The 22,203-nt window shown below is 51.0% G+C and overlaps 1 protein-coding gene across 4 annotated transcripts in view; it reads left to right on the top strand.

Annotated features, from left to right (window-relative positions):
* The window catches only part of sh3bp2 (SH3-domain binding protein 2), a 172,547-nt gene that overhangs the window by 141,543 nt on the left and 8,801 nt on the right, over positions 1–22,203 (top strand). For all 4 annotated transcript variants that reach the window (XM_038805881.1, XM_038805878.1, XM_038805879.1 and 1 more), the window contains 4 exons: positions 633–707; positions 4,024–5,077; positions 11,607–11,733; positions 21,983–22,038. In XM_038805881.1, the coding sequence (XP_038661809.1) occupies positions 633–707; positions 4,024–5,077; positions 11,607–11,733; positions 21,983–22,038 (1,312 nt within the window). The remainder of the gene's footprint in view (positions 1–632; positions 708–4,023; positions 5,078–11,606; positions 11,734–21,982; positions 22,039–22,203) is intronic.

Below are 22,203 nucleotides of genomic sequence, written 5' to 3'. Positions count from 1 at the left end.
GCCAGCGCAAATGGCGCCGATGAATCGCATGCCGGCGACGGGGTGGCATGGCACAATTCACGCAGGTTATGTGGATTCATCGGCCCTGCGCCTGGCTGAGAGAATCCCGCCCACAGTACTCTATAAGTAACCCTTAATCTTTCCTAGCAACATCCATAAGACAAATATCCTCTTTCACAAAGACAGCAGGTTTAAATTCTCTACTGAGAGCAGTTATCACTTTTAAATTAGCAAGTGATCTGAAGACATTCTTTTCACGCAGCGAGAGATCAAAATTACACCTTGTTTAGCTGGATGCAGCTCCAACTCTGAAAACAAAACTAAACACACACTGTAGCTGCCAGCTCAAAAGCAGACAGACAGCCCAGCTCCACCCACTCTCTGACATCATTGCAGCTATTTGATAAACACCCATTTCTTAAATGTACATCCACTACAGATATTTGATAAACACCCATTTCTTAAAGGTACTGTCACATGACAAATGGGTTTGAATATATTTCATGTTGAATATTTGCTGCAGTCCAGCAAGGTATTAGACAGAAAAAATATTTGAGTGCAGAGTACCCAGAGGAATCCTTACCCATGTTTTTCTTTTGTGCATGGTTAGAGAATTCAATTGCCTTTTTCAGACTCTGCAGATGATGATGATGATGAGGATGACTATCTGAAACCGGATGGACTCCACATAAGCCCAGAATCAGAAGGTAAGGAACCATTCCAAACACACTGGGCACGATTTAAACATTGTGTTGTGTCCGGCATGGATCTGGGCGATTCCGTGTAAATAGCGGGAAATGCCAAAATTGAGATTCGCGCCAGGTGCAAACTATTTTATGATTCACCCAGCCTGCCCCCGATGGCGAGTTCCAGATCACACCCCAAAACTGCGAGCATATCATTAACCATAATTTACATTCACGTCAATCTCATTAGCGAGACTGAAGCCGAATGCAGCAGCCTTCCGAGAATCATCCAATTCGCCAGCGAGAAATCACACGAGTGTTGTCCAAAATATTTTAAAGCGTCAACAGTCATAATGGCTGCTGAGGGGAAGTGAGGAGTTGAGTAGCCATTTCCATTTACTGGCATGCAGCTCAAGGGCACCAGGGATGAGGGGGGGGGGGCAGGTTGGAGGGGGAGAAGCTGCAGTCTGTCTGTCCCACCAAACCCTAGCAGGGCAGAACCTTGCTGTGTCTTCAATGCTGAAAGTCAATTTCACTCCCTTTGACTGTGAGCAGCCTCTAGCTTCACAGCTGAAGTTTATTTCAAATGAGGAATTGGCCTTGTTAGTTGTGGGAGCACTTCACAGCTGAAGGTTGTGTTTGCTGCTGCTCCTGCTGGTGGCTGCAATGCCTGGTTGCTGCTGTTGCTGTTTCCTTCCTTTTCTGTAGCTGGAAAGAAGGACCATTTTCTCTAAGGCATCTGGGTCCTAGAACACCGAGCTCAGGGGTCGAATGAGTCCAGAAGGCAATTCAAGCAAGAAGACACTGCGGGACTTGGTGCCCGGAATTGTTCCAAATGGACCACCCGCTAACGCCGTTGAAGAAATGCGTCCACAGATTGCTGATGCTTTTGTTGGTGGTGTGGTGTGTGCCGCATGTAACTGGCACATCACCACGGTTTGAACACGCTGGAAGTCAAGGGTGTTCAATTGCACCTTGAGTGCCAGGAAAAAGCCTTGAGTGGGCTGGTTTAGCTTAGTGGGCTAGACAGCTAGTTTGTGATGCAGAACCTTGAGCCAGCAGCGCGGGTTCAATTCCTGTACCAGCTTCCCGAACAGGCGACGGAGTGTGGCAACAAGGGGCTTTTCACAGTAACTTCATACTTGTGACAATAAGATATTATTATTACTAAATATGTGGATGCCAGGATTTCGTTCTGGTGAGATTGGGCCGTGTGGGAGGGGCCTGCACAGCCGCGGCACCTGGACGGAGAATGGCACTGATACGTGGAACAAGTCACATATTGATGTACAGATCAGGTTGAAGGCATAGAATCATAGAATTTACAGTGCAGAAGGAGGCCATTCGGCCCATTGAATCTACACTGGCCCATCGAGTCTCCACTCAACTGAGTGAGAAGCTGAGGCGGCGAGACGCTGAGGCGGTATCTGGTGAATTAGATGGTGAGACATCCAGTAATGGCAAAACTCACATGGGGGCTCATTTAGTGCTGTTGAATATCGGCAACACCACCGTCGAGGAACGCCCCCCCCCCCCTCCCCCCCACGCTCCCAAAATGACACTTTGAAATGTTTCCGTTGAATCGCGCCCATTATGTTCTATGTACTCGGGCACCATTGCAATGTTGAATTTCCTAACTTTTATCAATCAAAGTTTCAAATAAATGTTAAGAATGATAAGAAAATAGATCTGTATTGAAACGTTAAGGTTTCAGCCATGACACCGTGGTGGCACTCTTGGCCTTTGAGTCAAAAAGTTGTGTGTTCAAGTCCCGCTCCAAAATGTGAAACACATGATTTAGGCTGACCTTTCAGTATCAGACTACAGGAATGTTACATTGTCAGAGGTGTTGGCTTTCTTATGAGAAAGTAAGCTACTATCTCGGGTCGCTGTAAAAGATCCCTTGACTCTACTTTGAAGAAGAATGTCCGTGAATTTCTCCTGCACCCTGGCCAATATTTATCCTTCAGCCACTATCACCTAATAGCTAATTTTACTGGCTGGCAGCACATTATGCTCGCTGTGTGCAAATTGGTTGCAGCATTTCTTACATTACAACAGTGACGAGATTTCATTGGTTGTAAATCATTTTGGAAGCAAGCACGTCCTATCCTCTATTTCCCCATCACCTCGGTGGTGGCTAACCTTAATTGGCTCCTTGTCAAGCATTGACTTTAAAACCCTCATCCTTGTTTTCAAATTCTTCCATGACTTTTCCTTTCCTATCCCAGCAATTTCCTCAAGCCCCACAACACTCCGACATATTTGATCTCTTCAATTTTGTGCATTCCTGATTATAATTGCTCCATTGTTGGTGGCTGTGCCCTCAGTTGCCTAGGCGACTATGTACCCCTCTCTGACTCTCTAACTTAATTTTCTCCTTTGAGACATTCCTCTAAAGCTTTTTCTAAACAAGCCTTTGGTCATCTGACATAATGGCCGGTAACTCCGGCGGAATCTGCTGGTCCCACCAATGGGGAACCCCCACCTCGGCAGCATTGAATGGGAAACCTCCGACAGTGGAGGAGCCATAGCATCCTACCGCTGGCCAATGGCGGGCTTCCTCTGCCACCACAAAACACGCTGCAGGGGCGCACGGAAAATCCTGCTCAGTATCTCCCTTTTGTGACATTGTGTCATACTTCATTTTATAATGCTCCTGTGAAGTGCTCAGGAACATTTTTGTTGGGTTTAAGGTGCTACATACTTAAATATAAGTTGTTGGAATGTTCGGAGGTGGTAAAAGGCACTACAGAAATGCAAGTCTGTCTGTCTTGTCTTGTATCTCAAAAAATCCTAAAATGCAACAGGCAATGAATTGCTTTTTTGAAGTACGATTGCCATTATCAAATGTGTAAAAAATCTATGATCAGGTTGTTGTCAGGTAATGTTGGGACAGTCTAAACAATGACACCAGATGCTAATGTCCATTGATTCCCAAGAATCAGAAGTGCTGAAGTTTGCAAAATACATTAAATCATTTAATTCTTAATTTGAAGGAGGGAGTGAAAAGGATTACTATTTGCAGATTTTTTTTCTGTCTTAATTCATTAGACAATGTCAGAGGCAGTTTCTTTACTCAGAGAGTAGTAGGGGTGTGGAACGCCCTGCCTGAAACTGTAGTAGACTCACCAACTTTAAGGGCATTTAAGTGGTCACTGGATAGACATATGGATGAAAATGGAATAGTGTAGGTCAGATAGGCTTCAGATGGTTTCACAGGTCGGCGCAACATCGAGGGCCGAAGGGCCCGTACTGCGCTGTAATGTTCTATGTTCTAATGTAATTGCTTTATCAGTGACGTGAAACACCCTTTTTCTCTTTCCAATGTGTTTAGATGTTCGCCTTAGGTTGGATTCTGCTCCAATTCAACCAGGAAGAAACAATAAAAAACCACTACCTCCTCTGCCACCTCCCAATCTACAACGCATGTCACATGGGTTGGTTGTTGTAAAAGAGGAGCTACCAAATTCACTACAGGACCCTGCAAAGCTTTCCCCTGCAAAATCTGAAAATAGCACACTGCTCAGATGTCCATCTCCCAGTGCTTCAACAGGCAGCCCCAAACCCCCTCCTCTACATTTAAAACCCACTTTTTGTGAAAAGCAGCCAAGGAGACTTTCAGAAACTACGGACTCTGATTTGAAAGTGAAAAGGGACTTTTCAGTGGATTTAAATCTGCATTTACAACAGGTAACTGGAAGAAGGGCATCATTCGATGTTGCATCTTCATCTGTGCCAATCTTCAAAGGATCTAGTGCTGGACCTCCTCCAGTACCCATGAAGAAAGGATTTAGCACTGAACCTCCTCCAGTGCCCGCGTCTAAAGGTCATGGTATTGCACCTCCTTCAGTGTCCATGGACAAAGGATGTAGCACTGGGCCTCCTCTATTGCCCATGAATAAAGGATCTAGTGCTGGACCTCCTCCACTGCCCATTAGCAAAGAATCTAGTGCTGGACATCCTGCAGTGCTGGTGAATAAAGGATCTAGTGCTGGACCTCCTCCACTGCCCGTTAGCAAAGGATCTACTACTGAACATCCTGCAGTGCCAATGAATAAAGGATCTGGTGCTGGATCTCCACCAGTTCCTGTGAATAAAGGATCTAGTGCTGGACCTCCTCCAGTGCCCGTTAGCAAAGGATCTAGCGTTGAATCTCCTCCAGTGCCTTTTCCCAAAATATCTAGTGCGGGCCGCCCTCCATTACTAATGAACAAACTCATGTTGTCAGCAATTTCACCTGAAACTGTACATGTTAAGCCTAAACTACAGAAACCGGAACTATACAAACCGGAACTATTGCCAAAACGACCTTCGGTTTTGACCAAAAAACCATCTCTTGCTGTTAAGTTCAAGGTTCAAAAGCACAGCACAGCACCAGCACCCTTACAGTAAGTGGTTTGATATAAATTATTCATAAAATCGATGTGTATTTGATGTCTCAAGTAAACTGGCTATGTGCTCTTTAATATGCTTTGAAATTTACCTTCCATGTGAGCTCGTTTTCCTGGAGTGCATCAGTAATATTCGCCCGTGTCTGGAACACGTTCTTCAGTGACTGGGACATGCTCTGGCGGCTCAGCAATGCCCACCTGCGACTGGTACATGCTCCGGAGTTCCTCGACAATGACCACCTTAGGCTGGGACATGCTGCGCAGCATCTCGGCAAGGTTCACCTGGTTCAGGGGCATGTCCCCCAGTGACCCTGACATACATAGATACATAGAAGATAGGAGCAGGAGTAGGCCTTTTGGCCCTTCGAGCATGCTCCGCTATTCATCACGATCATGGCTGATCATCCAACTCAATAGCCTAATCCTGCTTTCTCCCCATAGCCTTTGATCCCATTCTCCCCAAGTGCTATATCCAGCCGCCTCTTGAATATATTCAAAGTTTTAGCATCAACTACCTCCTGTGGTAATAAATTCACAGGCTGACCACTCTGTGTGTGAAGAAGTGTCTCCTTATCTCTGTCCGAAATGGTTTATCCTGAATCCTCAGGCTGTAACCCCTGATTCTGGACACACCCATCATTGGTAAGATCTTCCCTGCATCTACCCTGCCTAGTCCTGTTACAATTTTATAAGTCTCTATGAGATCCTCCCTCATTCTTCTGAACTCCAGCGAGAACAATCCCAACCTAGTCAATCTCTCCTCATATGACAGTCCCGCCATCCCTGGAATCAGTCTGGTAAACCTTCGCTGCACTTCCTTGAGGGCAAGAACATCCTTCCTCAGAGAAGGAGACCAAAACTGCACATAATACTCCAGGTGTGGCCTCACCAAGACACTGTACAATTGCAGCAACACATCCCTGCTTCTATACTCGAAACCTCTTGCAATGAAGGCCAACATACCATTAGCCTTCTTTACCGCCTGCTGCACCTGCATGCTTACCTTCAGCGAATGGTGCACAAGGACACCCAGGTCCCGCTGCACACTCCCCTCTCCCAATTTACAACCATTCAGATAGTAATCTGCCTTCTTGTTTTTGCTTCCAAAATGAATAACCTCACACTTATCCAAATTATACTGCATCTGTCATTGATTTGCCCACTCGCCCAACCTGTCCACATCATGCTGTAGGATCCCTGCATCCTCGTCACAATTCACCCTCCCACCTAATTTGGTATCATCTGCAAACTTTGAGATGTTACATTTTGTTCCCTCATCCAAATCATTAATATATATTGTGAATAGCTGGGGTCCCAGAACTGATCCCTGTGGTACCCCACTAGTTACTGCCTGCCAATTTGAAAAGGACCCATTAATCCCTACTCTTTGTTTCCTCTCTGCCAACCAGTTTCCTATCCACCTCAATACATTTCCCCCAATCCCATGCGCTTTAATTTTGCACAATAATCACTAATGCGGGACTTTGTCAAATGCCTTCTGAAAGTCCAAATATACCAAATCAACTGGCTCCCCCTTGTCGATTGTACTGGTTACCCCTTCAAAGAATTCCAACAGATTTGTCAAGCATGATTTTTCCTTCATAAATCCATGCTGACTCTGACTGATCCTGCCACTGCTTTCTAAATGTTCCGCTATAAAGTCCTTGATAATTGATCCAAGCATTTTCCCCACTACCGATGTTAGGCTTACTGGTCTATAATTCCCTGCTTTCTCTCTACCTCCCTTTTTGAATATCGGAGTGACGTGAGATACCCTCCAATCTGCAGGGACAGTTCCAGAGTCTATAGAATCCCGGAAGATTACCACCAAAGCATCCACTATTTCCAGAGCCACCCCATTCAATAGTCCGGGATGCAGATTCCCAGGCCCTGGGGATTTATCCGCTTTCAATCCCATCAGTTTTCCCAGCACCATTTCTCTACTAATGTTGATCTCCCTCAGTTCTTCCCTCTCACTAAACCTTTCATTCTCCAACATTTCTGGGATTTGATTTGTGTCCTCATTTGTGAAGACAGAACCAAAGTATGTATTCAATTGCTCAGCCATTTCTTTGTCCCTTATTATGCATTCCCCTGTTTCTGTCTGTAGGGGGCCTACATTTCTCTTTACCAATCTCTTTCTCTTCACGTATCTGTAGAAACTCTTCGTGTCAATCTGGGGGGCGATTCTCCGAGCCCCGCGCCGGTCCGGAGAATCAGCGCAATCGCACCACGGCGCCCTGATGCCGGCGCGCGATTCTCTGAGGTGCGGAGAATCGGCACCATTTGCACCGGCGCGTTTGACGTGGCACGGCCACGGGCCACTGGAATCGGCAGGGCCGCCGATTCTCTGGCCCTGATGAGCCGAACGGCTGCGCGGATACGACAGTCCCGCTGGCACCGTTCACCCCTGGTCACTGCCGGCGGGAACTCTGCGCGTAGGGTCGGGGGGCGGCCCGTGAGGCAGGGAAAAGCGATCCTTCACCGTGGGGGGTTCTCCGATGGGATCTGGCCCACCGATCGGCCCACCAATCGGCGGGCCGGCCTCTTCCCCCCCCCCCCCCCCCGGGCCTACTTTACTTCGTGACCGGCCGCTGAACACTGACGCCATGTTGAGTCGGGACCGGTGTGCATAAGAAGTCCCCCGCACATGCGCGGGTTAGCGCGGCCCCCATTTGGCGCTGGGAAGGGAGTCTGGAGCGATGTGAACTGCTCCAGCGCCATGCTGGCCCCCCTGTGAGGGACAGAATCGGTCGTCCCCGTGCCCGTTTCACGCCGTCGTGAAACGCGACAGCATTCACGACGGTGAGAACACTTGGGCTCCATTTGGGAGAATCCTTTAGGTTCCCTGCAAGCTTCCTTTCGTACTGTACTTTCCCCTTAATCAATCCCTTAGTCCTCCTTTGCTGAATTCTAAACTGCTCCCAATCCTCAGACCTATTATTTCTCTTGGCCAATCTGTATGCTTCTTCCTTGGATCGGATACTATTCCTAATTTCCTTTGTAAGCCATGGATTGGCTCTCTTATCCCCTTTGCATTTGTGCCAGACAGGAATGAACAGTTGTAGTTCCTTCATGCGTTCCTTGAATGTTTGCCACTGTCTATCCACTGTGATCCCTTTAAGTAACTCTCCCCATTCAATCATTCATGTAGACCCATATCACTATTGAACACGGACGTGAAAGTATTGGCTAATTTGTTGGCGGGGAAGATAGAGGATTGTGTCCCGGGGGTGGTTGCAGAAGATCAAACAGGCTTCGTGAAGGGCAGGTAACTCGCGAGTAATATAAGACGGCTGTTGAATGTGGTGATGAATCTGTCGAGAGCTCTGGTACCGGAGGTGGTGGTCTCCATGGATGCAGAGAAAGCATTTGATCGGGTGGAGTGGCTGTACTTGTTCGAAGTTCTGGGAAGGTTTGGGTTTGGGCTGAGATTTGTGGCATGGGTGCGGTTGCTGTATGTGGCACCTCGAGCGAGGGTGAGAACGAATGATATGAGCTCACAAAGCTTTGACTTGCACAGGGGTACGAGGCAGGGGTGCCCGCTGTCGCCGTTGCTGTTTGTGCTGACCATAGAGCCATTGGCAATGGCTCTCGGGGGTCAGCAGAGTGGCAGGGGATAATGAGGGGACAGAGGGAGCATCGGGTGTCGCTCTATGCCGATGACCTCCTGCTGTATGTTTCGGATCCTTTGGAGAGTATGGGAAGAATTATGGGCCTGTTGGGGAGGTTTGAGGGTTCTCGGAGTACAAGCAGGATGTAGGGAAAAGCGAGATATTCCCGGTGAATGAGCTGGCACAGCGGGCTAATTTAGGGGGATGCCATTTACTGTAGTGAGGGATACGTTTAGGTAGTTGGGGATTTAGGTAGTGAGGGAATGGACGGGGCTCCATAAGTGGAACTTAATGAAGCTGGTGGAGGAGGCCAGGGAGGATCTTAGGAGGTGGGATACGCTGCACTTAACGTTGGCGGGGAGGGTCCAAGTGGTGAAAATAAATCTACTGCCGAGGTTCTTGTTTATCTTTCAGGCTCTCCCAATCTTTAAACCAAAGGCCTTTTTTCAGAAAGTGAACATGATCATTTATGACTTTGTATGGGCGGGGAAGGTGCCTCGGGTGGGGGGGACCCAGCAGGGGGGTTGGCGATGCCAAACTTGCTTCATTATTATTGGGCGGCAAATGTGGACAAGGTGCGGCGGTGGTGGGAAGGAGAAGGGGTAGAGTGGGTTACGATGGAGGAGGAATCTTGTAAGGGGTCTAGTTTGAGGGCTATGGTGACGGCAGCGTTGCCAATGGCTCCGAGTAGGTATTCAGGGAGCCCAGTGGTGCAGGCCACGTGAAGATATGGAATCAGCTGAGGAGGCATTTTAGGCTGGAAGGGATGTCGGTGCTAACGCCGCTATGTGAGAATCATGGGTTTGAGCTGGGGGGATGGATAGTGTATACAGGAGGTGGAGGGAAGTGGGGCTGGTCAAGGTGAGGGATTTGTATTTGGAGGAAGGGTTTGCCAGTCTGGAGGAGCTAAGGGAGAGGGTAGAGCTGCCGAGGGGTAGTGAGTTTGGGTATCTACAGGTTAGGGACTTTGCACGAAAGGTCTGGAATGGGTTTCGTAGATTGCCGGGATACACCCTGCTGGAACGACTGCTGCTTCTGGATGTGGAAGGGGAGGGAAGAATTAGGGGTATATATAAGTGGCTGGGGGAGCAGGTAGGCGAGCGGGTGGTGAAGATCAAGGAGAAATGGGAAGCAGAGTTGGGAATGGAGATCAATTGGGGATTATGGAGTGAGGCACTGCGAAGGGTAAACGGGACCTCCTCTTGTGCAAGAATGAGCCTGATACAGTTCAAGGTGGTGCACAGGGTGCATATGACTTGGGCAAGAATGAGTGGGTTCTTTCAGGGGGTAGCAGATGAGTGTGAGAGGTGTGGGCGGAGGCCAGCAAATCATGCGCACATGTTTTGAGGTTGTGAAAATTTGGGAAGATTCTGGGCAGGAGTGTTCGCGGTCTTAGCCAGGATAGTGGAGGAGGTGGAACCTTTGGTGCCGATAATTTGGGGTTTCAGAGAAGGCGGAGCTCATGGAGAGGAGGAAGGCCGATGTTGTGGCCTTCGCCTCTCTGATTGCACGGCAGCGAACTTTGCTGGAGTGGCGGTCGGCATCGCCACCGAGGGTAGCAGCATGGTTGGTGACCTGTATGACATCCTGTGGTTAGAGAAGATAAAGTATAAGTTAAGGGGCTCAGCAGGGGGGTTCAAGAAAAGGTGGGAGCTGTTCGTCGTGGGGGGGGGGGGGGGGGGGGGGGGGGGGGGGGGGAAGGAGGAAAATATGTACAACCTGTATAGTTGATTGTTGGGAAGATGTTTCCCGGGATGTTTATTTGCTGTAACCTACTTTGATACAAGTTTGAATAAAATGCGTTTTTTTTAAAAAGTAAATACATAGGGCGAAATTCTCCGCCCCCCACGACGGGTGGGAGAATAGCGGGAGGGCCTTCCCGACATTTTTGCCGCCCTCCCGCTATTCTCTCCCCCCCCCCCCCCCCCCCCCCCGCCGAAGTCCCGACCCGAATCGCTGCCGCCGTTTTTTTATGGCCGGCAGCGATTCTCAGCTGTTAGATGGGCCGAGGTCCCAGCCCTTTCCGCCGTTTTTACGAACGGCAAACACACCTGGTCTTGCCGTTCGTAAAAACGGCGTCACAAACTCGCTATTAATAACCATGGCACCGATTGGCACGGCAGTACCACGGCTGTGCCAAGGGTGCCATGGGCCCGCGATCGGTGGGCACCGATCGCGGGCAGCGTGCCCGATGCCCGCGCACTACTTGTCCTTCCGCCGCCCCGCAGTATCCATTCGCGGGGCGGCTGAGGGGCAACCCGGCCCGCGCATGCGCGGGTTTCGCGCAAAAACGCGATGACGTCACCCGCGCATGCGCGGGTTGGAGTCTTCCAAACTGCGCATGCGCGGCTGACGTCATATGACGCGTCAGCCGGCGCTAACTCCGGCAAGCGGGCTTAACGATTTTCGTTAAGCCCGTCTTGCCGGAGCCTACGGCGTCGGGCTGCTAGCCCCGACCGGGGACCAGAATCGGTCCCCGGTCGGGAAGGGGCGCGCTGCCGTAAAACCCGCCCGGGTTTTACGGCAGCTTTACGATTTCTCCCGTTTTGGGAGAATCGCGCCCATAATATGTGTAATATAGGAGAACTAGTATTGTAAGCTGATTCAGAATGTAAGAAAATCACGGTTAATACATTTTTAAAAAAATAAATTTAGATTACCCAATTATTTTTTCCAATTAAGGGGCAATTTAGCGTGGCCAATCCACCTACTCTGCACATTTTTGGGTTATGGGGGCGAAACCCACGCAGACACGGGGAGAATGTGCAAACTCCACACGGACAGTGACCCAGAGCCGGGATCGAACCTGGGACCTCAGCGCCGTGAGGCGGTTGTGCTAACCACTAGGCCACCGTGCTGCCCTACGGTTAATACATAAGGACTAAAAATTTATAAAATATTATTTCTTGTAGCCGCTCATCTCCTGAAGGACAAAGTTTTCGGTCTGCTGAAATTGAAAAACCAGTTCTTCGACAGAGGTCTCAATCACAGCCAGCACACAGTCCTGAATCTGATGATGATGATGAAAATTATGAAAATGTAAGAACATGCTTTTTGTTTTGTGAATATACCCCACTCGCTGATGATTATAATTATCACAATGCGCACTGCATCAGTATTTATTCTCCCAGTTCATCCACCCAATGACTCAGAGTAGAGCACAGCAGAGTGTATTGAACAATAATGAGATAAAGAATAGGAATGTTTGAATTTTATTTTTAGTTTAAAAATATTTAATGCATAAATGCTTCTGTTGGCAACAAATTGTTCCTATTATCCAGTTTGAGTGTGAAGTGAAATATTTCCTTCCCATCTCTCTGCTTATGTCACAGTGGCTGGAATTCTTCAGCTGTTGCGATTCCCGCACCCCTGCCTGCGGGTTTGCCAGTGGTGTGGAGTGGCATTAATGGGAAATCCCATTGGTGAGTGGCGGGTATGGAACGCCGGCACCAGCACACCGCTGAGAAACATGTGGCTGGGGGACCCGAGAACCCAGAATTTTATTGCTTTTGATCTGTTAATGAGTATTCTTTGACAATATGATCCTCCATGTATGAAGCATGATCAAAATGTTAGTGGTTCACAATGAATTATGTCGACAAATACGACTGTTACTTGTCACCAACGATGTCTGTGTAATGGTAATGAGATGATTGGTTAATATTTTTTGGTGACTTGAGCCGAGGAAGAAATGTTGGTTCGGACATCAGGCAATCTTTCTTCTCCTTTCCAATTAGTACCATGGAATCTTTAACATCCACTGGAACAGGGGCTGATTAGCACAGGGCTAAATCGCTGGCTTTGAAAGCAGACCAAGCAGGCCAGCAGCACGGTTTGATTCCTGTAACAGCCTCCCCGAACAGGTGCCGGAATGTGGCGACTAGGGGCTTTTCACAGTAACTTCATTGAAGCCTACTCGTGACAATAAGCGATTTTTATTTCATTTCATTCATTTCAAGAGGAAGCTGTGACCATTGTTTAACCTGTGATCTGACCGTGTGATATCTTGCTGCCTTCACTTTCTGCTCCCTATACATTTATTGTGTGGAAATCACTGTTCGTTGCACACTCATTCTTTCCCAGCATCTTAATTCCTTATCTTACTCAATCTTCACTTTTTTTTTACAATGCTCAAGCTTGAAAAAAATCTAAGCTGAGCAGAACTTTATTTTGTACGTTTTTAACCCAGTCTTGGTGGCCTGTACTGTCTTGGTCTTTTGCTTTGGATTCTGATTTTTTTTACAGCATTGCATTTTGTACTAATAATAAGAAAATCAGAGATTATGTTACTGTATAAAATTCCTGAAATGTGTGAACTGTTGCATTTCACACTGCGAATTGGAAAGTATTTATGGAGTGTGTAACTGGGAAGGAGTGATGGAGGTTAGCAAATAGTGACCTCTAGTGGAATGATCTGGCAATAATGGGGAAGAGGAGCCTGAAGTCAGCAAGCTCAGGGAAAGGGGAAAGAGAAACTATTGCTGTTGGGTAATAACAATTTATTGCAAACACCATGTTGTGACCATCAATTCACTAGAGACATGATTGGAAGTAAACTGTGGTTTTAATAGTCTTACAACTGAGCCTGCCTACGACCAGAAGAACTGAGGGCATGCTCACGGCTGCAGCACTTTATACTTCCAGTAGTGGGAGGGGCCATGGGCGGAGCCAAGGGTGGAGCCCTGTACATGCTCCTCATCTCCCCCTATGGGCAGAGCCGCGCAACGGCTCACATACAGAGCCCACAAGGACATAATACAATGCAATGCAATACAGTGTGAATTACAATACAGTATAATTCATCACATTAACCCCCTGTAAAAAAAATCCAAGTCCGGCGGGGGTGACGGGTCTCCAGGTTCAGCCGGTTCAGTGGCCGAGTCGTCCTTTGGGATTGGCGGAGCACCAGGGTTGCAGCCTCTTCGAGTGGCTGGGTGGTGACGGTCGGTGTGGGTATGAGGGTGGACTCCGGGGGTGTTTCGGCCCGAGCTTCATTCCGACGGGGGGAGCAGGAAACCTATAGGCGCGGGGGCGCCGAGCGTGGGCAGGGAACCTATAGGCGTGGGGGCGCAGGGCCTGGGGGGTTGGGTGGGGTGTAGTGTGAGGGTTACCTCGGTGGTGGTGGTGGTGGTGGTGGATCCTGCAGGCACCAGGTCCCGGAGGGAAACGGTGTCCTGACGGCCGTCAGGGTATTCAATAAAGGCGTATTGGGGGTTCGAATGAAGCAGTAGCCCTCTCTCTACTAGCGGGTTTGTTTTGTGTGTCCGGATGTGCTTCCGGAGGAGAACCGGGCCCGGTGTCCTCGACCAGGATGGGAGCGAAGCCCCCGTGGTAGTGCCCCTAGAGAAAGCAAATAGTCATTCGTCAGGGATCTGGTTGGTGGCGGTGCATAAGAGGGACCTAATTGCATGGAGCGCGTCGGGGAGGACCTCCTGCCAATGGGAGGTCGGGAGATTCTGATGTGGGTCAGTAGGACGGTCTTCCAGACCGTCGCGTTCTCCCTCTCCACCTGCCCGTTCCCCCTGGGGTTGTAGCTGGTAGCCCTGCTCGAGGCGATGCCCTTGTCGAGCAGGTACTGACGCAGCTCGTCGCTCGTGAAGGACGAACCTCTGTCGCTGTGTACGTAGCTGGGAAAACCGGACTGAGTGAAGACACTGTGCAGGGTTCTGATGACTGTGTGGGAGGTCATATCGGGGCAAGGGATAGCAAAGGGGAAGCGGGAGAATTTGTCGATGACGTTGAGAAAGTACACATTTCGATTGGTCGAGGGGAGTGGCCCTTTGAAATGGATGCTTAAGCTTTCAAAGGGCCGGGAAGCCTTTACCAGGTGGGCCCTGTCTGGTCTATAGAAGTGCGGTTTGCACTCCGCGCAGATCGGGCAATCCCTGGTGATGGCTTTTACCTCCTCACTGGAGAAAGGCAGATTTCGTGCTTTGACGTAGTGGGTGAGCCAAGTGACCTCCGGGTGGCAGAGGTCATTGTGGATAGCCTTCAGGCGGTCATCTTGCATGCTGGCACACGTGCCGTGGGACAGGGCATCTGGGGGCTTGTTGAGCTTCCCCGGTCGATATATGATATCGTAATTATAGGTGGAGAGTTAGATCCTCCACTGCGAGTTGTCGAACATTAAGGCAACCAATCTTTGGTCGGTGATGAGGGTAAACCTCCTACCTGCGAGGTAGTGCCTCCTGTGACGTACAGCTTCCACAATGGCTTGAGGTTCCTTTTCAACTGAGGAGTGTTGAAGTTCCGAAGTGGAGAGGGTTCAGGAGAAGAAGGCGACTGGTCTCTCTGCCTGATTCAGAGTGGCGGCGAGAGCGACCACTGAGGCGTCGCTCTCCACCTGAAAGGGGACGGATTCATCCACCGCCCGCATGGCGGCTTTGGCGATGTCCTCCTTGATGCAGTTGAAGGCCTGGCGGGCCTCAGCTGACAGTGGGAAGAGTGTGGTCTTAAATAGTGGGCGGGCTTTGTCCGTATACTGGGGGACCCACTGGGCGTAATACGAGAAGAATCCCAGGAACCTCTTGAGGGCCCTGGGACAAAGAGGGAGAGGGAGTTGTAAGAGGGGGCGCATACGGTCCGGGTCGGGGCCCAGGACTCCGTTCTCCACGACATAGCCAAGGATGGCTAGTCTGGTAGTGCGGAAAACGCATTTCTCCGTATTGTAAGTGAGATCTGGGCGGTTTGGAGAAATCGGTGGAGGTTGGCGTCGTGGTCCTGCTGATCATGGCCGCAGATGGTGACATTGTCCAAGTACGGAAACGTGGCCCGCAGCCCGTACTGGTCCACCATTCGGTCCATTGTTCTTTGGAACACCGAGACCCCATTCGTGACGCCAAAGGGGACCCGGAGGAAGTGAAAGAGGTGGCCGTCTGCCTCGAACGCCGTGTAGTGGCGGTCCTCCGGGTGGATTGGGAGCTGGTGGTAAGCAGACTTCAGATCCACCGTGGAGAATATGCGGTACTGGGCGATCTGATTGACCATGTCTGCAATTCTGGGGAGGGGGTACGCATCGAGGTGCGTGAACCAGTTAATAGTTTGGCTGTAATCAACCACCATCCGGAACTTTTCCCCGGTCTTTACGACCACCACCTGAGCTCTCCAGGGGCTATTACTGGCCTCTATGACTCCCTCACGTAGGAGTCGTTGGACTTCGGCTCTGATGAATACTCTATCCTGCAGGCTGTACAGCCTGCTGCGAGTGGCTACGGGTTTGCAGTTAGCAGTGAGATTAGCGAAGAGTGGAGGGGGGTCGATTTTCAGAGTCGCTAGACTGCAGATAGTGAGTGGAGGTAGGGGTCCGCCGAAGCTGAGTGTGAGGCTCTTGAGGTTACATTGAAAGTCGAGCCCGAGTAAGAGTGGGGCGCAGAGGTCGGGGAGTACGTACAGCTGGAAATTAGAGCAGCTGCCGTCCTGAATCGTTAGGGTCGCGACGGTGCGCCTTTGTATGTGGACTGAGTGCGAGCCCGAGGCAAGGGAGATAGTTTGCCGTGCAGGGAAGATAGGGAGCGAACAGCGTCTTACCAGGTCAGGGTGTACAAAGCTCTCGGTGTTCCCGGAGTCGAAGAGGCACGGTGTCCTGTACCCGTTGATTTTAACGGACATCATCGAGCTCTGGAGGTGCTTCGGGCGCGACTGGTCCAGCGTGACCGCGTTGAGTTGCGGGTAGTCGGCGGCTCGATCAGCAGTGTTGGAGTGGCCCCGTGATGACTGTCCGCTGAGGTCATAGTTGTCGAGGTGAACTTCGGGTGACGGCCAAGATGGCGGCCCCATGACTCGCACATGGCCGGCCGCGTTGGGGAGGATTGCCAAGATGGCGGCCCCCATGAGTCGCACGTGTCGGCGGAGGCGGAGTCGGCAGGCACCCTGCAGCATTAAGGGGTCTGCGGGCTTGCGAGTTTGGGAGGCGAGTGCTCTGGACTGCGGGGGAGTTAGAAAGTTTTGATTTTGCCAGGCAGACTTGGGCATAGTGTCCTTTGCAACCGCAGCTGCTGCAGGTCGCGTTGCGGGCCAGGCAGTGCTGCCGTGGGTGTTGGGGCTGGCCGCAAAAATGGCACGCTGGTGCTCCATAGTGGGTGGGTGGCTGTGCGGCGCAGGCCTGGGGCAGTCGCTGGTCGGGGGCCCACGATGGGGTCGCTTTGTCCGCGGGGAATGAGTTTAGACTGTGGAATGCGACCTCCATAGTCGTTGCTAACTCCACAGTGTCCTCCAAGTTCTGGGCCCCTTTTTCATGTAGTCGCTGGCGCACATAGTTAGACCTGAGCCCTGCAACGTATACATCACGGACAGCGAGTTCCATATGTTGGGAGGCTGTTACAGCCTGAAAATTGCAGTCCCGACCAAGGGCTTTTAAGTCGCGCAGGAAGTCTTCCAGCGACTCTGCGGGTCGCTGGCGGCAGGTCGTGAAAATGTGCCGCCCGTAGACCTCGTTAATCGGCCGCACGTACAATCGGTCGAGCATGGCCAGGGCCTCCGTATATGAGATGGTACAATTGAGTTGCGTAGAGATACGATTGCTCACCCGTGGATGCAGTAGGCTGAGTTTCTGCTCCTCTGTAGTCTCGGATGCGCTTGATTCAGCCAGGTAGGCCTTGAAACACCAAAGCCAGTGTAGGAAGATTTCCTTCGCCTCTGCAGCCTGCGGGTCGAGTTCTAGTCGATCAGGTTTGAGGGCTGATTCCATAGTAGTTTTCTTCAAGTTTTCTAAGACTATTGAATTGATGTGACCATCAATTCACTAGAGACACGATTGGAAGTAAACTGTGGTTTTAATAGTCTTACAACTGAGCCTGCCTGCGACCAGAAGAACTGAGGGCAGGCTCACGGCTGCAGCACTTTATACTTCCGGCAGTGGGAGGGGCCATGGGTGGAGCCATCTGGTAGTGGGAGGGGCCGTGGGCGGAGCCAAGGGTGGAGCCATGTACAAGCTCCTCATCTCCCCCTATGGGCAGAGCCGTGCAACGACTCACATACAGAGCCCACAAGGACATAATACAATGCAATGCGAAACAGTGTGAATTACAATACAGTATGAATTCACCACACACCACATGACCAAAATGTTACAAGATTTAAACTATCAGGGCTATGATGTCATAAAATCATGGAATGATACAGCACAGTAGGGGACATTAAGCCCATTTCTCTTTTACTGGCTCTCTGAAAGACTGATCCAATTCATCCCTCACTTTGCCTCTCCAACACTACACCCACACCATCCTCGCATCCCTCACAAATCCTGCACTTTGCCCAAAGTTCTGTGGCAGGATTCACCGTTGCTGACACTAATTGATGTTGGGGCAGGATTTGTGGACTTCCATGACAGCAAAGCTGGCACCGCACCTGGACCAATTCAGCAACGGTTGAGGGACTAGCATCGGTGTCACGTGGAACACAATCCATTCCAATGGGAAACAGTGCTGGAGTCGCCAGATTCGTGATGGACACACAAGCTGCAGGTGTATATACACACTTCACTCCTCTCACACACACATACACCATCCCGGCCAACAAGCTACAGTGAGTTTCACGGATGCAGAGTTGGAGACCTTTCTGGATATGGTGGAGGAGAGGCGGGCCACTCTGTATCCTGGCCCGGGAAGGAGGCTGCCAGCCACTGCCATTTGCCATGCCTGGACGCAGGTGATCGAGGCGGTAAGCGCCACCAACAACATCATCTGGACCGGTCTGCAGAGCCGTAAAAATACTGCACATCCGCCTCGGGGCAACACTGCGCCCCCAGCAATAACCCGCGTCCTACACACCTGTAACCCGGCCCCATCCCCTCCCCCAACCTGGAGGGTGGCCAAACCTCCACCCTGCACCACATGCCAGCACCCATACCGGCTGCCATGGCCGGGTGCCATGGCCGGGTGCCCAATGAGGCCACCAGCTACCCACCCCCTGGGCTGCATATGTCGGATTGTCTAACACTGTCATTTTCTGTCCCCTCACCTCCCCCAGGTGACCGGCCATAACCTCCTGGAGGGGGACCTCCAGACCTGCGGCCGTTTACCGCGGCTGAGCAGAGGGCCTGAGACATGGTCGGCAGCCTAGAGGAAAGGGAGGTCGCCGGGGTGGAGATCGGGAGAGGCAGTGAGGCATGCGTGTCAACCCTCTCCAACACTACACCCACACCATCCTCGCCCCCAAACTCACACTCACCCTGACCCCCACCCTCACCCCCAACACACACCACCCTCACCCTCAACACACACCACCCCCTCTCCGTCCCGGACTGTGGTATAATCATGCATCTTGTCTTGCAGGAAATCGCGTCTATCTGTAGTCCCCCGCCCCCAGCCAGTGCCACAGCACCCCCCCTTCCCCCACAGTGTGCTGACCAGCGTTGAGGAGAGCAGCCCAGACAGCAGTCATCAGCAAAAGACCCAAAGGACCCTGGAGCTTGAGTCCAGCGACAACACAGATTTCCAGTCACGGTGGTCTCCAGCATCCTCCACCATCCCAGAGACACACCTCGGTTGGGCACTTTAGTGAAGAGGCTCCTGGGGCATTCTCTGGTGCACACCACAGGTGGAGGAAGGCATATCCGAGAGGGCAATTCAACCGTAGGAACTAGCTGCCGTCCAGACGGGTACTCAACTTCAGGAATGGACAGTTCTATCGATGGTGGAGATGCAGTCGCACAGCAGGGACTAGAAGAGGGGATGTCGGCGAGCATTCAGCACCTGCAGGCGCAGTTGGAGGAGTCCAACCACGTGCAGGAGCAGCAGGTGGAGCCGACCATGCGTACCACCCAAGCCAACACCACACGGGTGGCATTCGGGGTGGAGACAGTGGGGTCAAGGGTTTTGGCTATGGATTAGCATGTCCAAGGCCTGGGGCATTTTGTGCAGGCGCTGGCTAAGGCCCAGGACAGAGTTGCCGCCTCATAGGCGACCATATGCCAGAGCCACCTGGAAATTGCAGTGGCACTCTGAGCATGGATGGCCCAGTCACAGCAGGCCATGGCTGGGAACGTCGGCGGAATTGCCCAGACACTGGCAGGCACGGCGCAGACACAGAGCGGGGTGGCCCAGTGCAAGAGAGAGATGGCGCAGTCACTGGCTGAGAGTATCCCAGGAGCCTCTTCACTAAAGTGGCCAACCGAGGTGTGTCTCTGGGATGGTGCAGGGTATTGGAGACATCTGTGACTGGAAATCTGTGTTATCGCCGGACTCGAGCTCCAGAGTCTTTTGGGTCACTTGTCGACTGCTGCCGTCAATGCTGCTCTCCTCATCGTTGGCTGACATGACACAGGCCCAGAAGGTGGTGGCACAGTCCCAGACGGTGATAGTCCATTCCCCGTGCTCCATGGCCGCGTACATGCAGACCCTAGTTGAGACCAGAGCAGGCCTCCAGGACTGGCAGCAACAGGTGGCGGGGGAACCTTGGGGGATACCTCCACCCGCACCCACATCCCATGGAGTAGCCCGGGGGCCACTGGGCACCCCGAGGGAGGAGGAGGAGGTGATGGGGCCCGAGCCGGTGACTCCTGCAGGGGAGGTGCCGGAACACAACACTTCGGACTCCTGTCCCCCTCCTGTCCCTGGCACATCGGGCGTGCAGAACCGGGACTGCACCACACCACCTGGGACACCTGAGCAGCAGCCGGCCCATGCAAGCCCGGTCGCCCCAGAAGATGACCGCCGACGGGAACCCAGGTTGCAGGGAGGGAATCACAGCAGGCCGCCTCCACTCCACGTCTCCCATCAATGAACAATGAACATAGCTCACTCACAGACCAAGCAGGCCAGCAGCACGGTTCGATTCCCGTACCAGCCTCCCCGGACAGGCGCCGGAATGTGGCGACTAGGGGCTTTTCACAGTAACTTCATTGAAGCCTACTCGTGACAATAAGCGATTTTCATTTCATTTCATTTCATCTCTTGGTAATCAGAGGCAATCTGGGACCCTTGGTTGGTCTGGCACTGGGCAGGGTGGTGCCCTGGTGGCACTGCCAGGCAGGCTGGGGCACTGATTCCGTAACTGGTGAGTTGGGGTGTTGGGATGATCTGGAGGCTGCGGTGGGGGGTCGAGAGAAAACGGCACCCCGATCGCTTCATACACTGGCGAGCAGAGCTCTTTAGTCCAGGAAGTGAGCCAAAGTGCGACTTTGGCGGGACGTTCGTTGGCGAGGCCCGGAAGTGAGGCAGAGTCCTGTCTAATAGCGGGGTCGTTCTTGGCACTGTCAGTGCTGGGTAACACCTGGCTAAACACGCCCGACACGGGTCTCTGTTTCATTTCCGTTCAATCACGCCCTGAGTGGCTAATTCGAAAGAAGGCAGTTCTAATAATACAACTTTTCCACAGCTAAAGTTACAAAATGTAATTTGGTATCATAAATAACCAATTAAAGAAGTAAAACACGACTGTGGAAGGATAAGCCTGCCACAGGAAAACAGCTATCACCTAAATCTCTATAACACTCCTGGCATAAAGCAAAATTTTACATTACATAGAATTTACAGTGCAGAAGGAGGCCATTCGGCCCATCGAGTCTGCACCGGCTCTTGGAAAGAGCATCCTACCCAAGGTCAACACCTCCACCCTATCCCCATAACCCAGTAACCCCACCCAACACTAAGGGCTATTTTGGACACTAAAGGCAATTTATCATGGCCAATCCACCTAACCTGCACATCTTTGGACTGTGGGAGGAAACCGGAGCACCCAGAGGAAACCCACGCACACACGGGGAGGATGTGCAGACTCCGCACAGACAGTGACCCAAGCTGGAATCGAACCTGGGACCCTGGAGCTGTGAAGCGATTGTGCTATCCACAATGCTACCGTGGTAAACAACTGCAAAGATGTCCGATTTATGGTGACAAACTCTTGGGGGATACTTCCACTGACAAACTCCCACACCTGAACAGTGTAATATTACCATATAGGCTTTGATACTATTGGCTGCCTAAAGTAACTGCTGGTACCATAAAACTGCTAAATAAGTGGCTTGATGTATATTTGTGAGCCATTGGTTTGCCTGAACTTAGCAGGTGAAGGACAGGCTTACAAGACCTACATGCAGCCTAAATGTGGCCTACATGCACCATCAAAAATGTAGGTTTCGGTTTTGTTTAAATCTTACTTTCACATGACTTTTCTTCCAAACCTAAAAGCTGACCCTAAGCACTTTATTCCAGTTGTGGCGTTGCTGGTCCACCCAGGTAATGAAGGGGGCTGCACAGAAAACCAGTTGAACAGAAAGGTTTAAATGCTAGCAATTCTTAGACTAAATTTGTTTATTTACTGACAGTTTCATTGCTTGGCTTGATCATAGGTACAGCTGCCGCCCTCTGTATTTGTGAATACAACAGAATCCAATGATGTTGAGAGGTAATTATTAATTACGCTAACACATATTGATATATTACTACCCATTAGGGCTGAAGGGCACCATTCAATTTTTCCACCATTTTGAAGCGATTGTGGAAATGCATCTCTTTCTGCATTGTATAAAATCACTCTCCATGGAATTTTTCCATCTTAACTTACACATTA

Source organism: Scyliorhinus canicula, chromosome 8 (genome assembly GCF_902713615.1).
Source record: "Scyliorhinus canicula chromosome 8, sScyCan1.1, whole genome shotgun sequence".
In the NCBI taxonomy this organism is placed as follows: Eukaryota; Metazoa; Chordata; class Chondrichthyes; order Carcharhiniformes; family Scyliorhinidae; genus Scyliorhinus; species Scyliorhinus canicula.
This window is presented reverse-complemented; position numbering and strand designations above follow the sequence as displayed.